The following is a 19,748-nucleotide window of genomic DNA, read 5'->3' as shown; positions in this document are numbered from 1 at the left end:
CCGCAGTCACGGAAGAATTAAGCCCTGCAATAGTGCAAATAGAGCATGAACAGAACAAGATGCAGGATCAGAACCAGAAAACAAAGAACAAACAATTAACCGACACTGTGACAAAAATAATAAAAAATAAATCGATAATATTACTTAGCAATGCTGTGGCAGAGGCAGGGTTGTAACCCAAGTACTCCAGGGCAGCATTGCCTGTCTTCAACTTCGGACCCTCTTCCTGAGGATTCCCTCATACACTAACTAGGTAAGTCCTTCTGAGCAGCATCTGCTGATACTTTAAATGCCTTCAAAGTGCATCAGGCACTGCTGGGATTTCTTCACTCAGCATTTCATTCAAACCCACCCTCTTTCATCCCCTGGTTTCACCAGAATGTCCGGACAAATCATTCAGACTTGGGCTGTGGGCCTGTCTCTCTTCCCACCCCCAGCTCAACATCTTTCATTTCTGGTCACCCCAGAAACCCCCTTAGAGCATCATTCAGAGGTCTGTATTTCCCAATTCTGCAGGCAGGAAGGCAAAAGTCCTGCAGGCTCTGGCATCCTTTGTCACAGAAGCCAGAATAAGGCATCCCATGGGAAGAAATAAATAGCCCGACAACATGTTATTAATGAGAAACCCTCATGCTGGTGATCTTTAACACATGAACACGTTGTTTTGCAACATCAGTGTTTTCTCCGGGTGGGAGCAGACATGCCCTCAGACGGGCCAGCAGCAGAGCTCAGCACAGGCACTACCGCTGCCCTAAAAGTAGCTGTGGCAGCCGGCCATCGTCCTCCGAGGAAAAGCCAGTGGAGGCGGGTGACACACACGTGCAGGCGAGGGAGCTCAGAGGTATTTACGTGCAGTGCAATCAAGTCCTGAGCTCAGCGGTGGGGCTGAGACACCGTGCTTCTTATTCATGCTTTGCCCACTCCTGCCCTTGTCCTGTCCTTTCTCTGGCCCTGGACATACGTTCCCCACCTTATCCTATGTCTGCTCATCTATGCTACATCTCTCCCAGAGCCCAGCCTCTTTCTTTTGCATCCTAGTCTGTCCTCATACCCTTTCCCTCTGTTTTCCTGTTGCCCAGTTCCTGCCAAATCCCACCCCCATCTCTCTTCAGGCTATTAAGCCTTGAGGCCAATCTGCTTTTTGACACCTAATCCCTAAAACAGCACCATCAGTGGAGGGTAAGGTCCTTTAATACAAAAAAAAAAAAAAAAATACTCAATAGGAGTTAGATATTTGTAAACAGATTATTCTCAAGATGATCTCCAATCTCATTCATTCTCTTAGGGGTTTTGAATGCTGATGCTCATCACCGTCATACCAGTTCTCTGATATTCTCACAACGCTACAAAAACGCTTCAGAGTACTACACATATAGACGACTTGTGAATGTTCTGCAACACAAAACTGAAGTAAAGAACTGCTAGTATTGTATTAAACCCTCAGAGAATTGGGTGTACATATTATATAATCCAAGATATTTTTTTTATAAATTTAAGAGAATATCTAATTTTAACTGGGATTTGACGTATTGCTTAATCTGCAGCAACCATTAAACTGTATTCTAACCCACTTCTTTACAAGCAGCTGTCACTCCTTAGCCCGATGTGTTGCGACTCACCCAAAACTTCTCTTGATCTCAGAGATAACTCTAGCCCTGGAGGAGGACACTGATCCCACAAGAGAAAGGCCCTGTGGATCACAATATGAGGTATCTAACAGTGGAATATAATTTTCATTAATTATACTGCAAAAGTGGTGGTTTGTGAGTGGGCTACAGAACAACAGCCTCCTCATAGAGTTTTTTCTAATGATAAATAACGAGGGTCAGTCCTATCAAGTATAGAAATACTGTTGGGAATTTAAGTAGTCCTGGAAATAAGGGTACAAGTCCCTTCCACCTCCAAAAAAAGCATGATTATCTCCTTGCAAGCATGAAAAACAAAAAATGCCTCACCATGAGTGGGCATGGTATCAAAAATAACATTTTATTTCTATTCTTATCCCTTCATTCTTTCACGCTACATCCATCTGCACCTCAGCTGTTGGGACAGGAGACTTCACAATCTAGGATTTTACGCTGCAAATACCAGAACACAAGTAGTACATGTATGGTCACTGCTGACACTGCCTATGTGCCATTTTTATGAAAAATCTTATACCTTGCGCAAAGTCCACAGTGTTGAGTTTAGTGAGACATGGGATTTTTTTTTCAGTATTGCTTATTCTAAAGATGCTATCATAAATTGCAAGATTTCTGGTATTTTTCTTAAAGCTCCAAGCTGACAATAAAGGTAAATATATTTTTAGTGGTACATTTTTCTTTGTAAGATTAAGTGCCTGATCCTTATAGCTGCTGAAATAACATTAAAATGTTACCTAAGCACAAGAAGACAAAGTTCCCCATTAAACTAGCAGGGGAGATGGAGTTGCACAGCAACCATGACAGCATCGCATGACACAGGAGCAAATGCCATTCAGGCTTGTGGCACTGAAGCAGGGAGGAGAATCTAAAATCTCCTTATATTCCTCCCAGCCCCCTCTCTTGGGTGATCTGTGCCTGAAAGAAGGGTACACATGCTGTTCATATATCAGAAGGCCAAAAAAAAAAATTCCCAGTGACACTCTTCTTTTAAAGGGCTTTTCATTTTGTAGTCCATCTCATTATTTTTTCAGGGACCTGACTCATCATTTTGAATGTCAATTCTGGTAATTTTCACAGTCTACAGGCTTTGTCCTGTTAAATGGAACAGTCAAACTGTCTGCTTTTTCCCTTATTTTTGAGGAGTCCTGGAATTCCTCTCTAATATTTGTCATGTTCCGCAGCTTCGTTTCTGTCAGATGGGAACGGGCTGAAGTCGAGCTTAGAGGAGACGTGGAGCCTTCTCTGCTGTGGCAAAATGCAAGATGTAGGCTGGAGTTTCACGTACTGCTGTTTATGAGCATGTTCTCGCTCCCTCCAGTGCTTTGCTTTGCTTCATGTACTGCTTAACAACACAGGAGCTGGCACAGAGTGGGGTGGTGGATTTCTCATTACAGGCATCCCACTTCTCATTGTAATGCAATCATTGTCTGTAGATACACAATGCCAGCACATGAGCTGCCAGCAAATGATTTTCCAATTATTGCTCAAGCAAATCTATGAAATTAAATTCAAGTATGATTTCATGTAACAGTTAAATTCTGTAACCACCTGTTTCCTTTCCATGAAGAACAGTATTTCATCTCTCCTTTCTCCTCTGTCATTTTCTATCTTAATTTTCCTGCAGTGTGTGTTTAGTATGGTGTTGCTTTCCCCCTGGCATGATGACATTTCTGTTCTAAGCCATATATTGCAATGCAATTGGCGAAAGACCTTCATCCCTGCGAGCATGTTCCAGGAAAACAGGCTTTTTTTGTACCATTTAGAAAGGGCTCCTGCACCTACATCATTTTACACCTAACCTTTAACTGCTCCAGAGCAAGCTCAATGGGTAAGTGGGGTGATTGGTCACTAGCAATCAAGGACAAGCATTGCCATTACCCGTAAAGAGAGCAGGTACACAGACATGTGTCTTGGCTATGCAACTATCCCATTGGCATAGACATCCAGAAGTAACCACCTGCCAATATTTTGTGATCCTGTCAGCCAAGAACGACTTTATGTGTACAAATTGGTCTCCAGCAGCATTTCCCACTTTTTTACTTAGAACAAAGTCTTCCTTTTTATTTGAGACACAGGAATATAGGGCTATAGAAGTGACATCTTGGGCCATCAAATCTGGTCATCTGCAATTACACATAGTCATATCATCTAATCCCTTTCAAAAATGATCAAGGTTCATTTAATGATATCTAGTCCCCATCCCATTTCTGTTGGAATATTGTTGTAGGAATTCGAGGTGTATATGGCTGGAAACTTTATAACTGCCACTTTAAGCTTATTTATGACCAGTTCAGAGCCATTTGTTTTCCTGGCAGCATTGTCCTTCAGTCTAAGTAGCTCTTCTGTTGTGTTTGTATTTACCTCACCTCCAGTGCTCTTGTGTGTCAGCTGGAGACGTGCACAGCATTAGAGGAAGAAGTGAGGCAGTACATGTTCAGATATAATGCCCATATCCCTACTTTGCTTTAAATGCCTTAGGAAGTGAAAAAGCAACTAATTTTGTGTCATTAAAATGTAAATTATTCCTTCCTTAAGCAGAATGATCAATGGGGTTTTGACAATAGCTGTGCTAGTTGCATAACAAAGTACCCGCATTAAGCGTTATTATTTATTTAGCAGGTTTTATTATTTGTTATGCAAAACAAGTACTTTAGATACAACAGAAAAATAAGAGTATTGGAAACCCAGGGCTAGCTCCTCAGTCTGAATTTGTAGACTGGGAGGGAATGAGAAAGAAGGGGGTGGGTGACGGGAGGGCACAGTTAATAGAGTGTTAGGAAACCATCCCAAAGGATGAGAAGAATCTCAGGCTGTTTAATTAAAAGACCCCAAAAAGAAAGGGAGTGGGGCTCCAATGAGAGGCAGGAGTAAGGGCAAGAAGGAAAGAAAAAGGATGGGTGAAAAGTGGGCAGCTAATGATAATCCAAGGACATTGGGTTCAGCCATAATGAGAACTGCTGCTTGTCCCACAAAAAGGCTGCAATTTTTTGCCTCTGAAACCATTGTTATTATTGTAATCATGTCCATGGGAAGACAAATTTGTCAAATTCACTGGCTGCACATAGCATGCAGCCACAATTTGGGAAGTTGCCGTGTCCCAGTAACATTGTGCAGTTCAATAAAGTTTAGTGATTCTAGCACTATTTATATATCGTCTACAAGGCTTCTGCCTACGATACATAATAGCTGTGAAACCCCGAACTTCTTTAGATATATGCTCTATTTCAGTTGGCATCTCTGCATCGATTATTCTTCAATGGTTCAGTTTGTTTTAAATGTGCAAAATTTACTTTGAGGTATATGAAGACATTTTATGCTTTTGGAAAGTCAGGGCAGTGAGCATGGGACAATGCGCAGTTTTGCCAACGGGAGAACTAAATAATTTTCTGTGAAAATGTTCCTATGTTGATTGAGATTAACTTCCAAGGGAAAATCACTACCTTGTCAATATCAGTATTATTCTGATAGGAGCTGAGGTGATAAATGTGATTGTGTGAGGTCAGAGACAGGGGTTCCTACATAGTAAACAGCCACGTCAATCATGATAACAGTGTCTCTGCTTCCCGCTCTGCTAATCTGTCACATGGAAAGACAATGCTGCTAGTAAAGTCCAAATCCTCTTAAATCCCAACATTAGATTGTAAAATAAAATTGAAGTCATCAAATTAAAGCACAGGATGTACACAGAGCTGTATAACATATCATTTCCTACCACTCTGTTAGGCTAGACTGTGCCCTGCCATGGATGATTTACACGCAACGATCTCATCAGGTGTAAATGGAGCTTCATTATCGTATAGCTCATAAGGTCAGTACCCCAAAATTGTTTTAGAAAATCCATGCCTGACTTTACTGTAACATGGCAACACATTCTTTAGTAGCCATGCAAAAAAACTAAGAGCTGGTCTTATTTAAAAACAAAATAATTCAGAAGGATAGCGGACTTTTTGCCCTATGAATAGTCTATTGCAGAGGGACTAGCAATGTTACCTATGTATTTCCTTAATCTGCTTTGTATTTCTTTCCCATAGGGCAAAGAACACAAGTACAGAGGAGGCTACAAACCCCAGAAGTTTCACACAGAAAATCTGAATTATAAAAGTGCTATAGATTATTTCTGATGATTTATGTGGGGGATGTGGTAGTCGTAACTTGTAATATAACCCAAAATGGGGGGGGGGGGGGGGCAGTCAGCTCAGTGCTCTGTCACTTATAACTATGGCCACACTAGGAAGAGTTGATTCTGGAAACTCCTGAGTAAGGCAGCTGGCACGGGAGACAGCATTGCAAATAAATGTGCTGTTTTCACAGATCCTTCTCTTCTGTTGCATAAGCAGGCGAGGGCTTTTGGATGTGCCAACTCATCCTGTCAGCTACTTGTTGCCGAATGGAGGGGCTAGTAATCACCTCCAAACAGCTGCACAAATAGGGAGCAATCTAATAGCTTGAATTTTCTGTTTTGTGGTACCCTAACAGCACAGTACTGCTGTCTAGTAGACACTCTACCTTCATCCATAATAACATTTAACAATTAAATCTAGGTCAAGAGTTGAAATCACAAAGAACTAATTGTCTACATAACTGTAACATTTCTTGCACTGTGACGATAAACAAAGACAGAAAAACAGATATTTTGAAAGACTTGAGGAAATTCTTCCTAGGTATTTCATTGCTCTCTGAACAGGAATAGCAAAAAGGGGGGAAGAAATGTAATCTGTGAATTTGCACAAATCTGCTCCCTAGAATTCCAAGTGGCTCTCTTGTCAAATTATGCAACACCTTCTAAAATCTTTCCATATTTTAAAAATAGGAAATAATCTGCTTTGTAACTCCTTCTGGCTAAATGCACTGGTACTATGTTTCAGAGCACAGCTCTACAACCTTATCAGGCAATTGGGAGTGTCTTCTGCAGCAGCAGGTGAAAAAAAGAAGTTACAGCCCCTTTACCTTTCTTACCAATATATTCTAGCTTCAGTGGCATGGATCAATATTACAGCTGAGTTCTATCACCTTCTGCATCAAGCTCATACGGCTGAGATGCACTGAAAATATTAAAAGGCGAGGGAGGCAATTAATGCAGAAAAAAAACCCCAAACCTTAAATAAAACCATTCCACTTTCTATCACTTTGCTAAAATAAGCTTTTTGGCAGATGCTAATATTCTGAGCTGGCTGGCAGCCTGAAATGAGCTTGTGGGAATCAGGTAGCACAAATGGGTGGCTCGGAGAGAACGCAAAGCCTCCTGTGAGGATATTTGACGTTTTCCTGATGTCCCAGGTGTCTGCAATGGGCCAGAGAAGATACGATCCTTGCCCCCAGAACACAAAATCAGTGCAGCAGTGTATACAATGAAAAATACAGGTGTCATACAGAATGTGAGTGCCAGGAACAGGATTCTCGGTATCATCACACAGCGCTGCCACTCTTTCCAAGTGTGTAACCCCCTATAAAATCCAATCCATGCAGACATCATTCAAGGATTGGGAGCGGGTGAGTCACAGACATCTAGGGGGTGACATTATGTAGGTTCTGATTTTAACCCTCATTGTTTTTTCAGCATACAAAATACACACAATTTAGGCTAATTTTGTCGAACACTGCTATAACAAACCCCTCTTGTTGACTGGTCTCTGCAGAGGGCTTTAAAGTAAGTTATAGCTATTTAACTGTTTTGCAGTTGAAAGTGCAACTGAGACTGATCTTGACTAAAGTGTAGCTGTTTGCTGAATATAACTTTGCTGTAACTGCTGACTTCTCAAAATACGTGTACATCTAAGAGCTGTTGTTACATCTGTAGTGGCAATAGCATATATTTGAGGTATTGAGTCATGCTGTATTCCCTCCACAAGGTTCTTGTTCTCCCTGCAGTACCCAAAGGTTTAGACCAGTTACCCAAATATAGAGCCTCAGGCTCTATATAGCATGCTATCTGAGATCAAAACAAATACCAAGGTAGTCATTTGAGCACGCAGCAAATATGTAAAAATAGGTTTGGACTCCTAAACTTACATGATTCATAGGTGGGTATGTCAACCATCAACAACTCTGGCTTTATTCTCTATAACAACTCCCAGAGAATTAAATATAGATCTAGGAGTCTGCAAGCACGAGCATCATAGCTAATTATTATAAGCTAAACTATGATGAAAATCTATGCCATGCCTACAATCACCAGTAAATGCAGGATGTCTTATCCCTCACTGAGAGAAGGACAAAGAGCCTCATGCTTACCTCAGGGTGAGATAATGCCCAGAGCCAAGCACTGCGGTGGATGTAACACACAGGCCGGACCCTCACTGACCCTTCCATGACTTATCTGAGCACCCATATGCTACACCAAGTGTCTCATTTTAGTAAAATATGCACCATGAGATCTAGTTCCAGGTGACCTTCCAAATTCTTTTCAGAAAGGGTGGGATTGGCCTCTGAGAGCATTTAACAGCATGTTTTGGGTTTGTGTGGTGGGGTTTTTGGGAGCAGGGCAGGGTCCGCAGGGCCGGCTCCTGTGAGAAGCTGCTGGAAGCTCCCCTGGCTCCGAGCCGGACCCGCCGCTGGCCCAGGCCGAGCCCGTCAGGGACAGTGGAAACACCTGTGGGAGAGCAGATTTAAGAGGGGAAACCTGCAGGGAGTGGGGGATTGGGATGGGAGAGGAACCCCTCTGTGGGTACCGAGGGCAGGGAGGAAGGCAGGAGGGGATGCCCCCGCAGCCCGCGGTGAGGCGGCAGGCTGTCCCCCCCAGCCATGGAGGGGAGCGGAGGCCGCCCAAGATGGCCGGGGCTCTGTGGTAAAGCCCGCGCGGGAGCAGGCTGGGACTGAAGGACTGCAGCCCGCGGGAAGGACTCACCTTGGAGAAGTTCGTGGAGGAAGAGTGTGCGGAGTCCTCCTCCCCCTGAGGAGGAAGGAGCGGCAGAGACCAGGTATGACGGACTGACCCCATCCCCTGTTCCCCTGCGCCGCCGGGGGGAGGAGGGAGAGAGAACCGGGAGTGGGGCTGAGGCGGGCAGGAGGGAGGGCTGGGGGGAAGGCGTTCGCAGGCCGGGTTTTACTGCTCAGTGTCCTTGGTTTGGTTTGATTGGTAGTAAGTTAAATCGATGTTGTTCCTTCCCCAAGTTGATCCTGTCTTTTGCCCGTGCCCATGAGTGGGGAGTGATCCCTCCCTGTCCTTGTCTCGACCCACGAGCGTTTCTTTACATTTTCTCCTCATCCCGCCGGGGCTGGGGTGGGGTAGGGAGGAGGACTGAGCAAGCGGCTGCGTGGTGCTTTGTCACCAGCTGGGCTGAAAACACGACACAGCATAATCCAGTTGTGCTTCTGGCGTAGCATATTTCCACGTTTTCAGTGCAGTATGTAGGGAAGAGGAATACCACTGTCATATAATACACACATCTTGCTTCGTACCCATTAATTACCAGGAGCAGTTCTAAACTCATTTTATGCAGAGAGTGGTTTATATTTATGTGAGATTAACTTGACCTTGATTTTATTATATTTGGAAATATGACAAAGCAGCCTACACCACTACTTCTCAGACATGTTTGTAAAGTGCTTTAAAGATTTATAGCACACCGAATGCTAAACATTAAATATCACGATGTCAAACGAAGTAGTGGAAGTGCAGTAGTGAAAATAGCAGCATTGTAACATTCTTAATGTAGTGAAACCAATCACTAAAATATTCTTGTTTGTTTCTGCATAGCACAACTAAAAGTGACTGGCAACACACAGATGTATCTAGCCCAGTGTCCAAAGAATAAAGACAAGTTTTTCTAATTGCTTCTGACTTAAAGTTTCTGTAGTCTGGGAAGCTTTATTCATTGTGAAGTACTAAAAAATTATATGCCATGTTAGAGGCACCAGGTAAGTCTCTGTTACTGCTGTGCAATACAAATGAGAAACAATGAGTCTTGCTTAGTACTCCCTTGGAATACTGCTTACTCTGCTTCAGATTAATTTGCATTTATGTGTGAAAATTTTAGGAATTTGATATGACAGCTCAAAATATTACTTTTTCCAACATGGACAAATGTCAGGAAAATTATCCATCTGCATTCAGAACAGCACCCAACTGCACTGTTGCCTCCAATAAGATGGTGTCTGATGTCATTCAAACAAACAGATGCATTCATTTCTTTCCCAGGGTGAAACAAGAAATATTTGTAAGTGACAGCATATTTATCACTGTGCTAGTTTCATCCTTGTATCCTATTATTTTTCTCAAACTGTTCAGGTACGCTAGTTTGAAATGTTGCTCAATAAACATTTACTTTCCACCCTGCTTAATCCATCCAAATATTACTGGGGTTTTATCAAGGAATTGCCACAAGAATTAAGTAAATAGAGGAAGTGCCACGTTATTATTTATTTATTTAGCATCCTAAAGAACACTGCTGTCCTGAACCTGGATCAATAATAATTCTTTAATGAAAATGCAAGTCACAAACAGAATGCCCAGTCAGAAACAACTGCCTTCTAAACTAATCTGCCTTACAGATGAGTAAATTCACTAAACAACCTGTTAAACAAATCCTATCATGTTTACTTTCCACAATGCAAGAAATGCAAAAGCTGAGGAGCGTTCCCAGGAACAAATAAAACACAGTAATTGCTTTTTTTAAAACAATTTTAAGACCACTATTACAGTGTTTTGCATCTTTGACTACCTATATTAAGCAATTAACAACACACAGTAAGCTGAATATCAAATAAACACTGCAGATTATTTGCTGCTGTTTACGTCTGTATAATGCAATTCTGATTCTCTGCATATGTCTCATTTCATCAGGTCATATCAAATCATGTTTTGCTAGTGTTTATTAATTCAGCCTAAACCCAGTCACATGACACACACTTCAATGCACTTCGTATTAAAAAATGCTTTCCATAATTCCAGGGTTTTTAAATGTGAATAGATACATCCGATTACCCAGTGACTTGCAAGTCAAGTTTATTGCATTTCAAGCATGCTTTTACTTAAGGTGTTGGGCAGTCATTTAAAATACTTTTCCCCTTTACTTTTTAAATTGCAACCCACAAACTACTGAGGAGTTTGATTTCCTTTCTTTGTAAGAGGAGTGAATTGAGCTAACACTAATGGAAATTATTGAGGCATACCATTAAAGTTTTAGACAGCCTCAAGTTTCCAACAAGACTAACAAGTACTGCTGTGCCACTTACAGACTATTTTGCAATAAGTAAAAGCTTAGCAAAGGAATACAGGCAAATTTTCCTTCTACCCTGCTATGATTAAATCTCATTTCAGTTGTACACATGGGACAACAAAAAATTAAATATGTACATTATGTTCTGTAAGCATGGTTACATCCAGAAAAACAGGGAGCGAGGGGAAAGAAGGGGATGAAGAGAAAAAAAATAAAGTTAACGAGTTTACCTGATACTGTACAACACTTTTCCAGTTTTAGAAATCCTCAGCAACTTGTTGTCTGTCGTGACATCATGGAAGTTTGCTCCCTTCTCATTGGCAAAGAATAAATCTGGCTTCCAAATAGAGTCCAACATAGAGGGATCCAAATCCAGGGAATCATCAGGATATTCACTGTAAGCCAGCCGTGAGTCATTCCACTGCTGTCTCAAAAAAATGTTCACTCTGTAGTCCTACAGGAATGCCATGTAAAAAGGTTACTAAGCCACTCACCAAAACTGGAAGCCTGCTATAGCTTTCTTTATGCTCTTAGACTTACTACAGTACCAGCATTACAGCAAACATTTATGTTATCCTTTGAACATAAGTTGTCGTTTGAAAATAAAGCACTCTAAATGCTGTATTGAACAAAACAAACACAACTGGTACATTTTCCAAATCAAAATTACTTCAGTGATGAAAAAAACATTAACTGCAACCTCCAATATTAAATATAACCTTCTTTCAAATGCTATGGATTAACTCAGGTACTTAGAAAGTCAAAAAGCATTGCAGCTAAATATGTAGAATTTCAACAAAGATTCTGTAAAACTACTAATTTAAATAAATTGCTTCCAATATGTAAATCAATTATTTCTAATGTATTCATGAATAGTTGCTAATTCCAGTAAAGCCAGATTTGTATAGAGGAAATTAAATCAGCACTTCTTATTTACTGTTTGTATCCTTTTTCTATCTACTGTATGCTTTTCTCCGTATGTTCCTTCATTCACTCCTCCCTCTCTGCATCCCATTAAAATTGTTCTGATTGCATTCTTCTTCTCAGTGGTCTGCTAGTCACAACTGGGAAAGACAGCAATTACTTAGAGGTTCATTTAGAACCAATATTAACGCTGTGTCAAGAACTGGCTATTAAAGGGGAGTGTGAAAAGAGCTTTTAGGGTTTAAACTCTCTGGAGGGAATGGAAAGATGCTAATGCTTATTCTCCTTATCCTGAATTTCCAAAGTCAGCAAATAAGAGCTTCATCTCTCCCAGCTTTCCCTGCTGTTATAGCATATTTACCTGAAATTACTACATTTAACTTTTTTGTGAACACTCTCTTAGAAATACACCTATTGTTCCTCTAAAAGAAAAATATTTAATAATATTTATATCAATTATATTATCTGAAGGAATATGATATCAAATAATTCTGCCAACTGTACAAACCCCTCACATTTAGGATTTGCTTTATGGTAGCTGCAGTACATTAAAATGGCAGCACTGTGCTTTTGACTTGGAAAATGTATGAGCTGACCTAGGTTTAGTTAGGCCACTCAACTGCATAGCCTAAAGAACTTGCCATCCTTGAAATGTAAATAAATATTCTCACTCTGATTAGAGTTGCAGAAAGCAGCTTGCCCAATATGCAGACTCTGTGAACGAGCCCCTCCAAGCTTCAGCATTTCCCACCCTTCATTCAGTAGGTTGGTGATGAGGTGTGATGCAGTTTTTGAACCCAATGAGATGATGCTTTACAATCTCACTAGGAACATGATTTTTCTTGCTTTCTTTATAATTTTCATTTTGTTGTTGGGTAGAATTGAGTCAAAACAGGCATGACTACTAATCGGAGCAAGACAGACCCGAAAGAGGTCTCAAGAATGGCACATTTATTAAAGATACTTACACAGCCTGTATCTGTTTTTCACAAGCCACTAGTACTTTTTATGATGGTGGTGTTTCATACAGTTAAAGATCAAAAAGCTACTTGCAGTTCTGAGCTTATAAAATGTCTTCACATCTTGTGAGGATACACTATTCCTAAGCACACCTTCCCTTGTTTCTTGGTCTTAGAAACTGAGAGTGTCTTAAAAGTTTATATGGGACAGTTATAAATCCAAGAAAACACTTGATTTTCATTCTGCACAAAAGAAGGCAGGAGCTGTCATCAACAACTGCTGATAGAATAAAATTGCTACAACTAGTTGTCCAACTGCCTTTTGTGAAAATTTTTCTTTGAAATAAGATATATAATGAAGTCTATGGAAAGCAGAGGGATTTTTTCCCCCATCACATAGAATTCATAAATAAGTCAAATCAGTAGATTGTTTAGAAATATCTGAAAATAAATGTGCTTTCATGAGCTTCACTAGTTGGTGATTTAGATAACAAAAACTGGTCTGAAAAATCCTTATTCATAGAAGAGCTTGCATATGATCATATATATTATACCAAAAGCATAAATAATGCCAATAGGATTACACTATCTTTTTCAATATGTACCTTCATAAATATATCAGAGCCATCACACAGATACACTTAAAAATGCTTTCTTTCTGCAAGCTTTGTTGTTAGAAGCAAAACAGTACTGAAACCTTTGTTTATGTCCGATAGGCTTTGCATATATATATATATGTATAGATATTTTAATAAGAAATAAAAATGGAAATATAACATGAACATCACAAAACCATTATTACTTTTTTTTCCTGTGCTTGCGGTATAAGCAGTTGAGAGGGACGTGTGTTTACACAGACAGACCTAATCATGTGCAGAATTTTGAATTTACTTTTCCTGTGCTAACATTGTAACTATCTTCTGAAGAAAAAGTTCTCCTGAGAATGGTATCACAACATGGAGCTCAGGCAGACTACAGTGTGTATTTTGCAAGTTCCTGAGGGTAGATGTGGGCGGACTGTAGTAATGCACTCCTACACAACCACGAGTACACCTGCTCCACAAATCTTTTCTGACAGCACCACTGCTCTGAACAAGTAGCGTGGACCAAAGATTCTATCTCCATTGCAACACCAATGACAGCGGTAGCTCAAGGCAACTCAGATAAACAGTTTTCCTCTGTTCTCAAGCCGTAAGATCAGAATAATACTAAAATACTAAAGGAATATTAATCTGATTAGTTTTAGTAGATTTATCTGAAGATTTAGGGACTCAATCCACAGATATACTTCGTTTGTGTTATAGGAATCTAGGATAGGTCTTTCAGCAAATCCATGGCCACCAGATTCACTGCTCAGAGCTTCAGAAAAGCTCCGGGTCCCTTTGGTCTCAGCACTGCTGTGGCAGGGGGTGCAGGGGAGCCCAGCCCCCTCTTCAGTGCTACTTTCTGTCTCTGAACTGATGCTCATCTTAGATCTTAGCCTTCCTCCCATCCTCCTCTCCAACAGCATTGATCGCCCAGGTGTTGAGTCAGATGTCTCAGGCAAACAGCAGACTTAGCTGGCCTTCCATGCATAAGAGGGTCTTGCCAAAGAGACTACTCTCTCTCTCTAAATCCTAAATATGAATGCTAGCTGAAAAGTAGTGGTTTAATGACCTATTTCAAAGCCATGTGACAGAAAAGCGCTTGGTTACCTGTGTACCTAAGCATGCAAGGTGTCCCCAATGGCTTCAGTGGGGGCTCTGCTTTTATGCAGTTAAAACTATACACGTGAATTAATCAGGATCTAACAAGCTGATTTGTAACTATGTTTTTTCTAGTGGGAAGACAATATCATACAGCCAGCCACAGCCAAGCTTTTAATATAAAGGAATGGCAAATTTTTCTGCTAACAGAAGTACTCAAAACACAACTGGAGTTTGATGCTTTTTCCCCAACAGAGAACCTGCTGCATAGTGTCAGTCATTGATTATAGGGCATAACGACAATAATAATGTCCTCACAGCTAGTCATTTCTGTAATTAACAATTAGCTCATCAATGTACAAACTGCTCTTAGCTTCTCCTACAGCTGATAGCTAAAAAATCCTGGTCATTAGCAACACTGAACATCTGAATTCTTTGGGACTCTGCCCAGCCTGATGTAGATTACTCATCTGTGATACTCAGCTGCAGTCATGCTGTACAGTGAATTTTCTGCTGAATACTGCATGTGTGAATGCTTCCAAAAATAGATACAGAGCTTACTGGCAGAACTGCTTTATTCAGTGAAGTTACTCAGGAACATCTTTTTCTCTTTGTTTGCAAGTTAGGGCTTAAATGAAAGGCAAATGAATCAATGAAGAAAATTTCCAACGATTCCATCTTGACTCTGGCCTTTTTTTTACTATTTTTATTTTGGTATAATATATATCATTCTAATATGGAAGAAAACCATTTCTTTCGGAGAAAAAAAAAAATCATTTCTGATACTGTCCCATACATGCACTATAGTGTAGAAAAACTAATACATATGCATTTTGTTTCCCTAGACCTTTGGAAACAAAACTCATGAAGACTCTATGGAATTTATCCATTTGGAGAGAACCAGCACAAAATCCTGTTTTATTTCTGAATGAAAGGTTTTAGCTTTTAGAAGAATATGCTGGACATAAGAGTTGTGCTGGTCTTTCAGACAGGGATGAAATTCATCATGGTGTCTGTCCTAATGAGAAAACAGAAGCTACTCCTGCTAACATTATTGAGAACCTGGCTTACTGAATTTAGTAGGTCTGGGGCTGTAATCCTGTTTGCCATGTTCATGTCTTCTACTGAAAGCTTCTCTACACAAGTTTTCATCTCCCAAGTTTCCAATGAGCTGCTGTAGATCATCCAAGTTATATTCTGATAATGTCCCTTCAGAACATATTCATGGTTTCACTAAGCATTCCTGTCCTCTGAGACAGGAGTGTCTCTACTGAATTTACAATCCAGGGTTTTAAATGAATCGTTTAGTTTTATGTCAAGACCATCAAGAGCATTTTATAGGGAAAAATGGATGCTAGGAGTCAAACAAAACTCATTATTTATCACAAGGGGTGCCAACATTTTTACCACATGATTACATCTATTTCAGAAAGGCAAAGTAGGTGGAGCAGTAATTGATGTCTGCCTCTCAGAGCAGTTTTAAAACATCCTAAAACTAGTCACACTAGTCATTAACGAACTGACAGCATTAAGAAAATCAGTATCAAACCATTGAACAGCATCTAAGAGAAATCTGTCCACACTTTCGGCAGATATTATGAACAAAGCAAAATAAGAAAGCCAATAGTCTTTGTTTTCATCTATTTGAATGTTTGGCTGTTTTCAGCAGAATGTGTTAATGAACATTGGAAAGGTGCACATTAACATATTTGATAGAAGGTAAAATGCAATGAGGGGATTTAATCAAAGCAATGAAGGAGTCTAATTAATGCAATCAGCATTAGGTCGTGCAAATATTTTCATTGAATGCCATCTTGTAAAGCCAGTGACGTGCAGGATTTTTGCTACTTAACGCTATGCTGATGCCTCTACACACTAGGATCAACAGACATGACTGGGTAAAAAAAGGCTACATTCATAGCTATCTTCTCAGAATCCTTTAAACATAGGAAAACAAACGAAGTTTTCCAAAAAACCTGAAAATTAGGTCTGTTGATAATTATGTTATATGAAGATATGTTTTTTCCTGTCATTTTTAACTTGATTTTTGTTTTCTTTTAAAATGTTTTTAAAATATTATAGATACATACTCTAAAGCATTATCTGTTTTATTTTATAGCTCTGTATGTTATATCTTGTAATTTATAGAGGAGACTTCCCCACACTATTTAAGAAAGCAATCTGCCCTAGCCATAACTCGCCCTTTATCTCCAGAAAACATTAAATAACAGGGTGTTTTTTTAAATAAAAATATTTAGGAGCAGAAAATTTCTGTTCCTGCATTCCTTAGGCACCACTTTCTAAAATGATGCCATGAATTACAACTGAATTTAAATGAAGTATTTGAATATTAAATTAAATCATTAAGTTGGGCTAAATATCCGCTCTTCCTTCATAATGCAAGGCTTGCAAGGCAGTATCTATCCTATTTTATAAAAAAATAGTTCTTTGGTAACCTTAAGTCCTTTTGTGGGTAGCAAGTTCATTTTTAGCTGCCAAGAACTTAGTCCTACAGGATGCTGAGTACCTTTATTGCCTCTGGCTTCAGCAAACACAGAAAGACCTGGACGCTGTGTAGGAATCCCCAGAAAACAGAGTTGTGGAACTATATTGCAATAGCTTCAGAAGTGTCCATAGCTGTCCATAGTGTCCTAAGGCAATGAGAATAACTTGCAAAATTTCAATGAAGGGGAGAGCACCCATTTTTAATTTATTTTGCTGCAGCAGTGACTTGAGGAGTTCAAAGTTAAGCTGGGATTTGTCACTAGACCCTTTCTAGAATGGGTTTAACTTACTTCTTCTATATGAGCACCTGATAATTATTATGGGTTTATCACATTATTATAAGAAAGCCATCAAAAATCTCTCTGTACTAACCCCAGTAGTCACGTGTATGTATGCTTGAATAAATAACTGATCCTTTTTGTTCATTGTTTGAAAAGCCAGATTAAAAAACTCAGCATCTTTTTAAATGGACTAAAAATAATTTTTTTTTCATTTTTCTTAGCAAATATTGAAAAAAAAGAAAATTAACTTCTAGACTAAAAAATAAAAAATTGGACTAAAATTTTAATTTCCATTTTTTTAACTTGACTTCATTAATCCTAAATTTTTGCAATTTCAAAAAGAAAAATCTCATCTTGAAATGAAAAATTGAACTATTTATTTTTATATATATCAAAATTAAAACTGACAATTTCATTTGGGCCTTGTTTTTCTGACTGATAACATCCTTTGAATTCAGTCAAAATACACATTTCTGTCAGCTGCGATCCCCTCGTTTCCTAGTTTAACCCTCAGAATACCCAAGACTCCTTATACCTATATGTTTTTGTCATTTGACTCAAGTTTTGCATTCACTTCAGTTGCTGATGTGGCTGCAATTCACAGAGATTTAACTAAGTTAAACAAGACCGTCCTGGTAGCTCTGTCAGCACAGTCTGCAGCAACAGATAATTCAGCATGTGGTGTAAGACCTACTCAAAATATGGAGTACTTGGCAGGGAGCCCCACAGCTGAGCTCCAGCCATTCCTCTGCCTCTTCAGTGCTAATAAAACCTGAGAAATCTGGTTTGCACACACCTGTATTTGCTGCCACCACAGTCACTACAGACTATGGTGCAGTCACTGCAGACTATGGTGCAGTCACTGCATATGTACATTTACACTTGGTAGTTGAGTTTAATAATTTATATACCTCTTTATATAGTTATTTTATATATATTTTATTTTAATTCAGCTGGTAGGTTTTTAGTAGCTTAATAACTTAGTAACTGTCCCCACGTCCTGAGCATCTCTATTCTACATCACATCCCACTCCTTCACAAGATGGCTTCAATGACCAGTCCCACTCACCATTGTAGTTTCTGCTATTGAACCAAAGCTGTTGATAAATATGTTGCAGGTAACATTTACAGGAGGACCTGCAAGTTGAACAATAAATAGAAAAATTGACAGGTTGTGTTCATGACATATATTAAGTATTGTTGTTCTCTTGCCAATGACATCATAGCACTTACCATTGTGGTTTCTGTGACTGATCCAAAACTGTTGATAAAAATATTGCAAGTAACGTTTACTGGAGGACCTGTGGAATGCAATAAAAATGTTGCAATATACATTGAAATAAAAGTACAGATCTCTCAGCCTCCATACAATCTGGTACAGATGTGGCTGAAAACAAGTAGAAAGTGAGTTTTCCCAAACAGATCATGTAAATATTGATCAAAAGAAAAACATTATCAATACTAATTTAATTAACCTAGTTTCACTGGAAGTTGTTATATAAATACACAGAACTACATCCTTGCATTTAAGGATTTATGAGAAGAGTTGAGTGAGGGCATGAGTATAACAGCTTTTTCTTTATCCACAGTGCCAGCACAGAATATGTTTTAGCATTGCAACCACTCCTCTCTCCCTTCCTTCTCAGACTTAAAATTAAAAGATTATCTCTCCACACCTATTCCACTTTGTATGCAAAGGCTTTCCTCTGAAATTCCCAGCAAGGGGCAGTTTTCACATTGACTCTAGTCCACTGAAAATGGACTTGGACAAGCAGCTCTTTTAGCACCTGATCTGGAGATGTCTGCCTTGCCATAAACAAATATTTTAGCAGTATCTGTTCTGGCTTGACACAGCTTTTGTTAAACAGCTATTTGTAATCTCTTCCCTCCTGCCTCCTTTCCTGCTATTCAGCAGTCACTGACGTGTAGAAGAATGAATGGGGACTTAATATTTAATTAGTTGTCTATTAACCTCCTAGGTTTTTTGGGCACGATGAAATAAACAGGGGTTCTCAGCTGAATCAAAAAGGATTAATGCTAAATGCCTGAATTTCAATAACACAAAAGTTAATACAAGCATTGAGTATCAAGTACTTTCTTGTCTCTTTTCTCATTATTATTTTTAATCACATAATTTTCCTTATATTAAAAAAAATCAGTGTACAGAATATAAATACCTACATTTGGTTTCATAGTTAGATCTGAAATTCCTTTACAAAAGATGGAAACTTTATGACTTTCTTTTTTGAAAAATGGAAAGAGAAAGTGATGTGCCCAGCGAAACCCAATATACTATCAGCTTCCTGAGTGCTAGACCACCCGCCTTCGAGGAAACACGTGCATTCGTTTTGGGAAGAAAAACCACAACAGTAATATGTTTTGAGGCTGTTAAATTCCAATGAAGCGTGTTGTTCAACTCAGTTTTTGCAACAATTGTTTTTAAAAAAACACTTCCTTTTTACATCGTAAATGTGTTTTCATTTTCAACACCAAGCTAAAACAAGACAAATAGTCTGCTATTCTCCATCCATAGTATCATTTTTTTCCTTTTTACTTGATGATATTTCTACTAGCTGGACAGCTTGACCAACAT

General features: G+C 39.3%; 1 protein-coding gene across 7 annotated transcripts in view; it reads right to left on the bottom strand.

The window, feature by feature from the left end:
* GLRA2 (glycine receptor alpha 2) overlaps positions 1-19,748 on the bottom strand; it is a 135,614-nt gene that overhangs the window by 92,819 nt on the left and 23,047 nt on the right. For 4 of the 7 annotated variants that reach the window (XM_029998846.1, XM_029998845.1, XM_029998843.1 and 1 more), the window contains exons 3-4: positions 18,389-18,456; positions 11,032-11,255 (exon numbers count right to left, since the gene is read on the bottom strand). In XM_029998846.1, coding sequence (XP_029854706.1) covers positions 11,032-11,255; positions 18,389-18,456 — 292 coding nt within the window. Of the gene's footprint in view, positions 1-11,031; positions 11,256-18,224; positions 18,293-18,388; positions 18,457-19,748 lie in introns of all 7 variants that reach the window. The other 3 variants (XM_029998844.1, XM_029998842.1, XM_029998847.1) reach the window with 2 other exon arrangements.

Source organism: Aquila chrysaetos, chromosome 23, assembly GCF_900496995.4.
Source record: "Aquila chrysaetos chrysaetos chromosome 23, bAquChr1.4, whole genome shotgun sequence".
Taxonomy (NCBI): Eukaryota; Metazoa; Chordata; class Aves; order Accipitriformes; family Accipitridae; genus Aquila; species Aquila chrysaetos.
The sequence above is the reverse complement of the archived record's forward strand: the minus strand, read 5'-3'. Positions and strand labels throughout refer to the sequence as shown.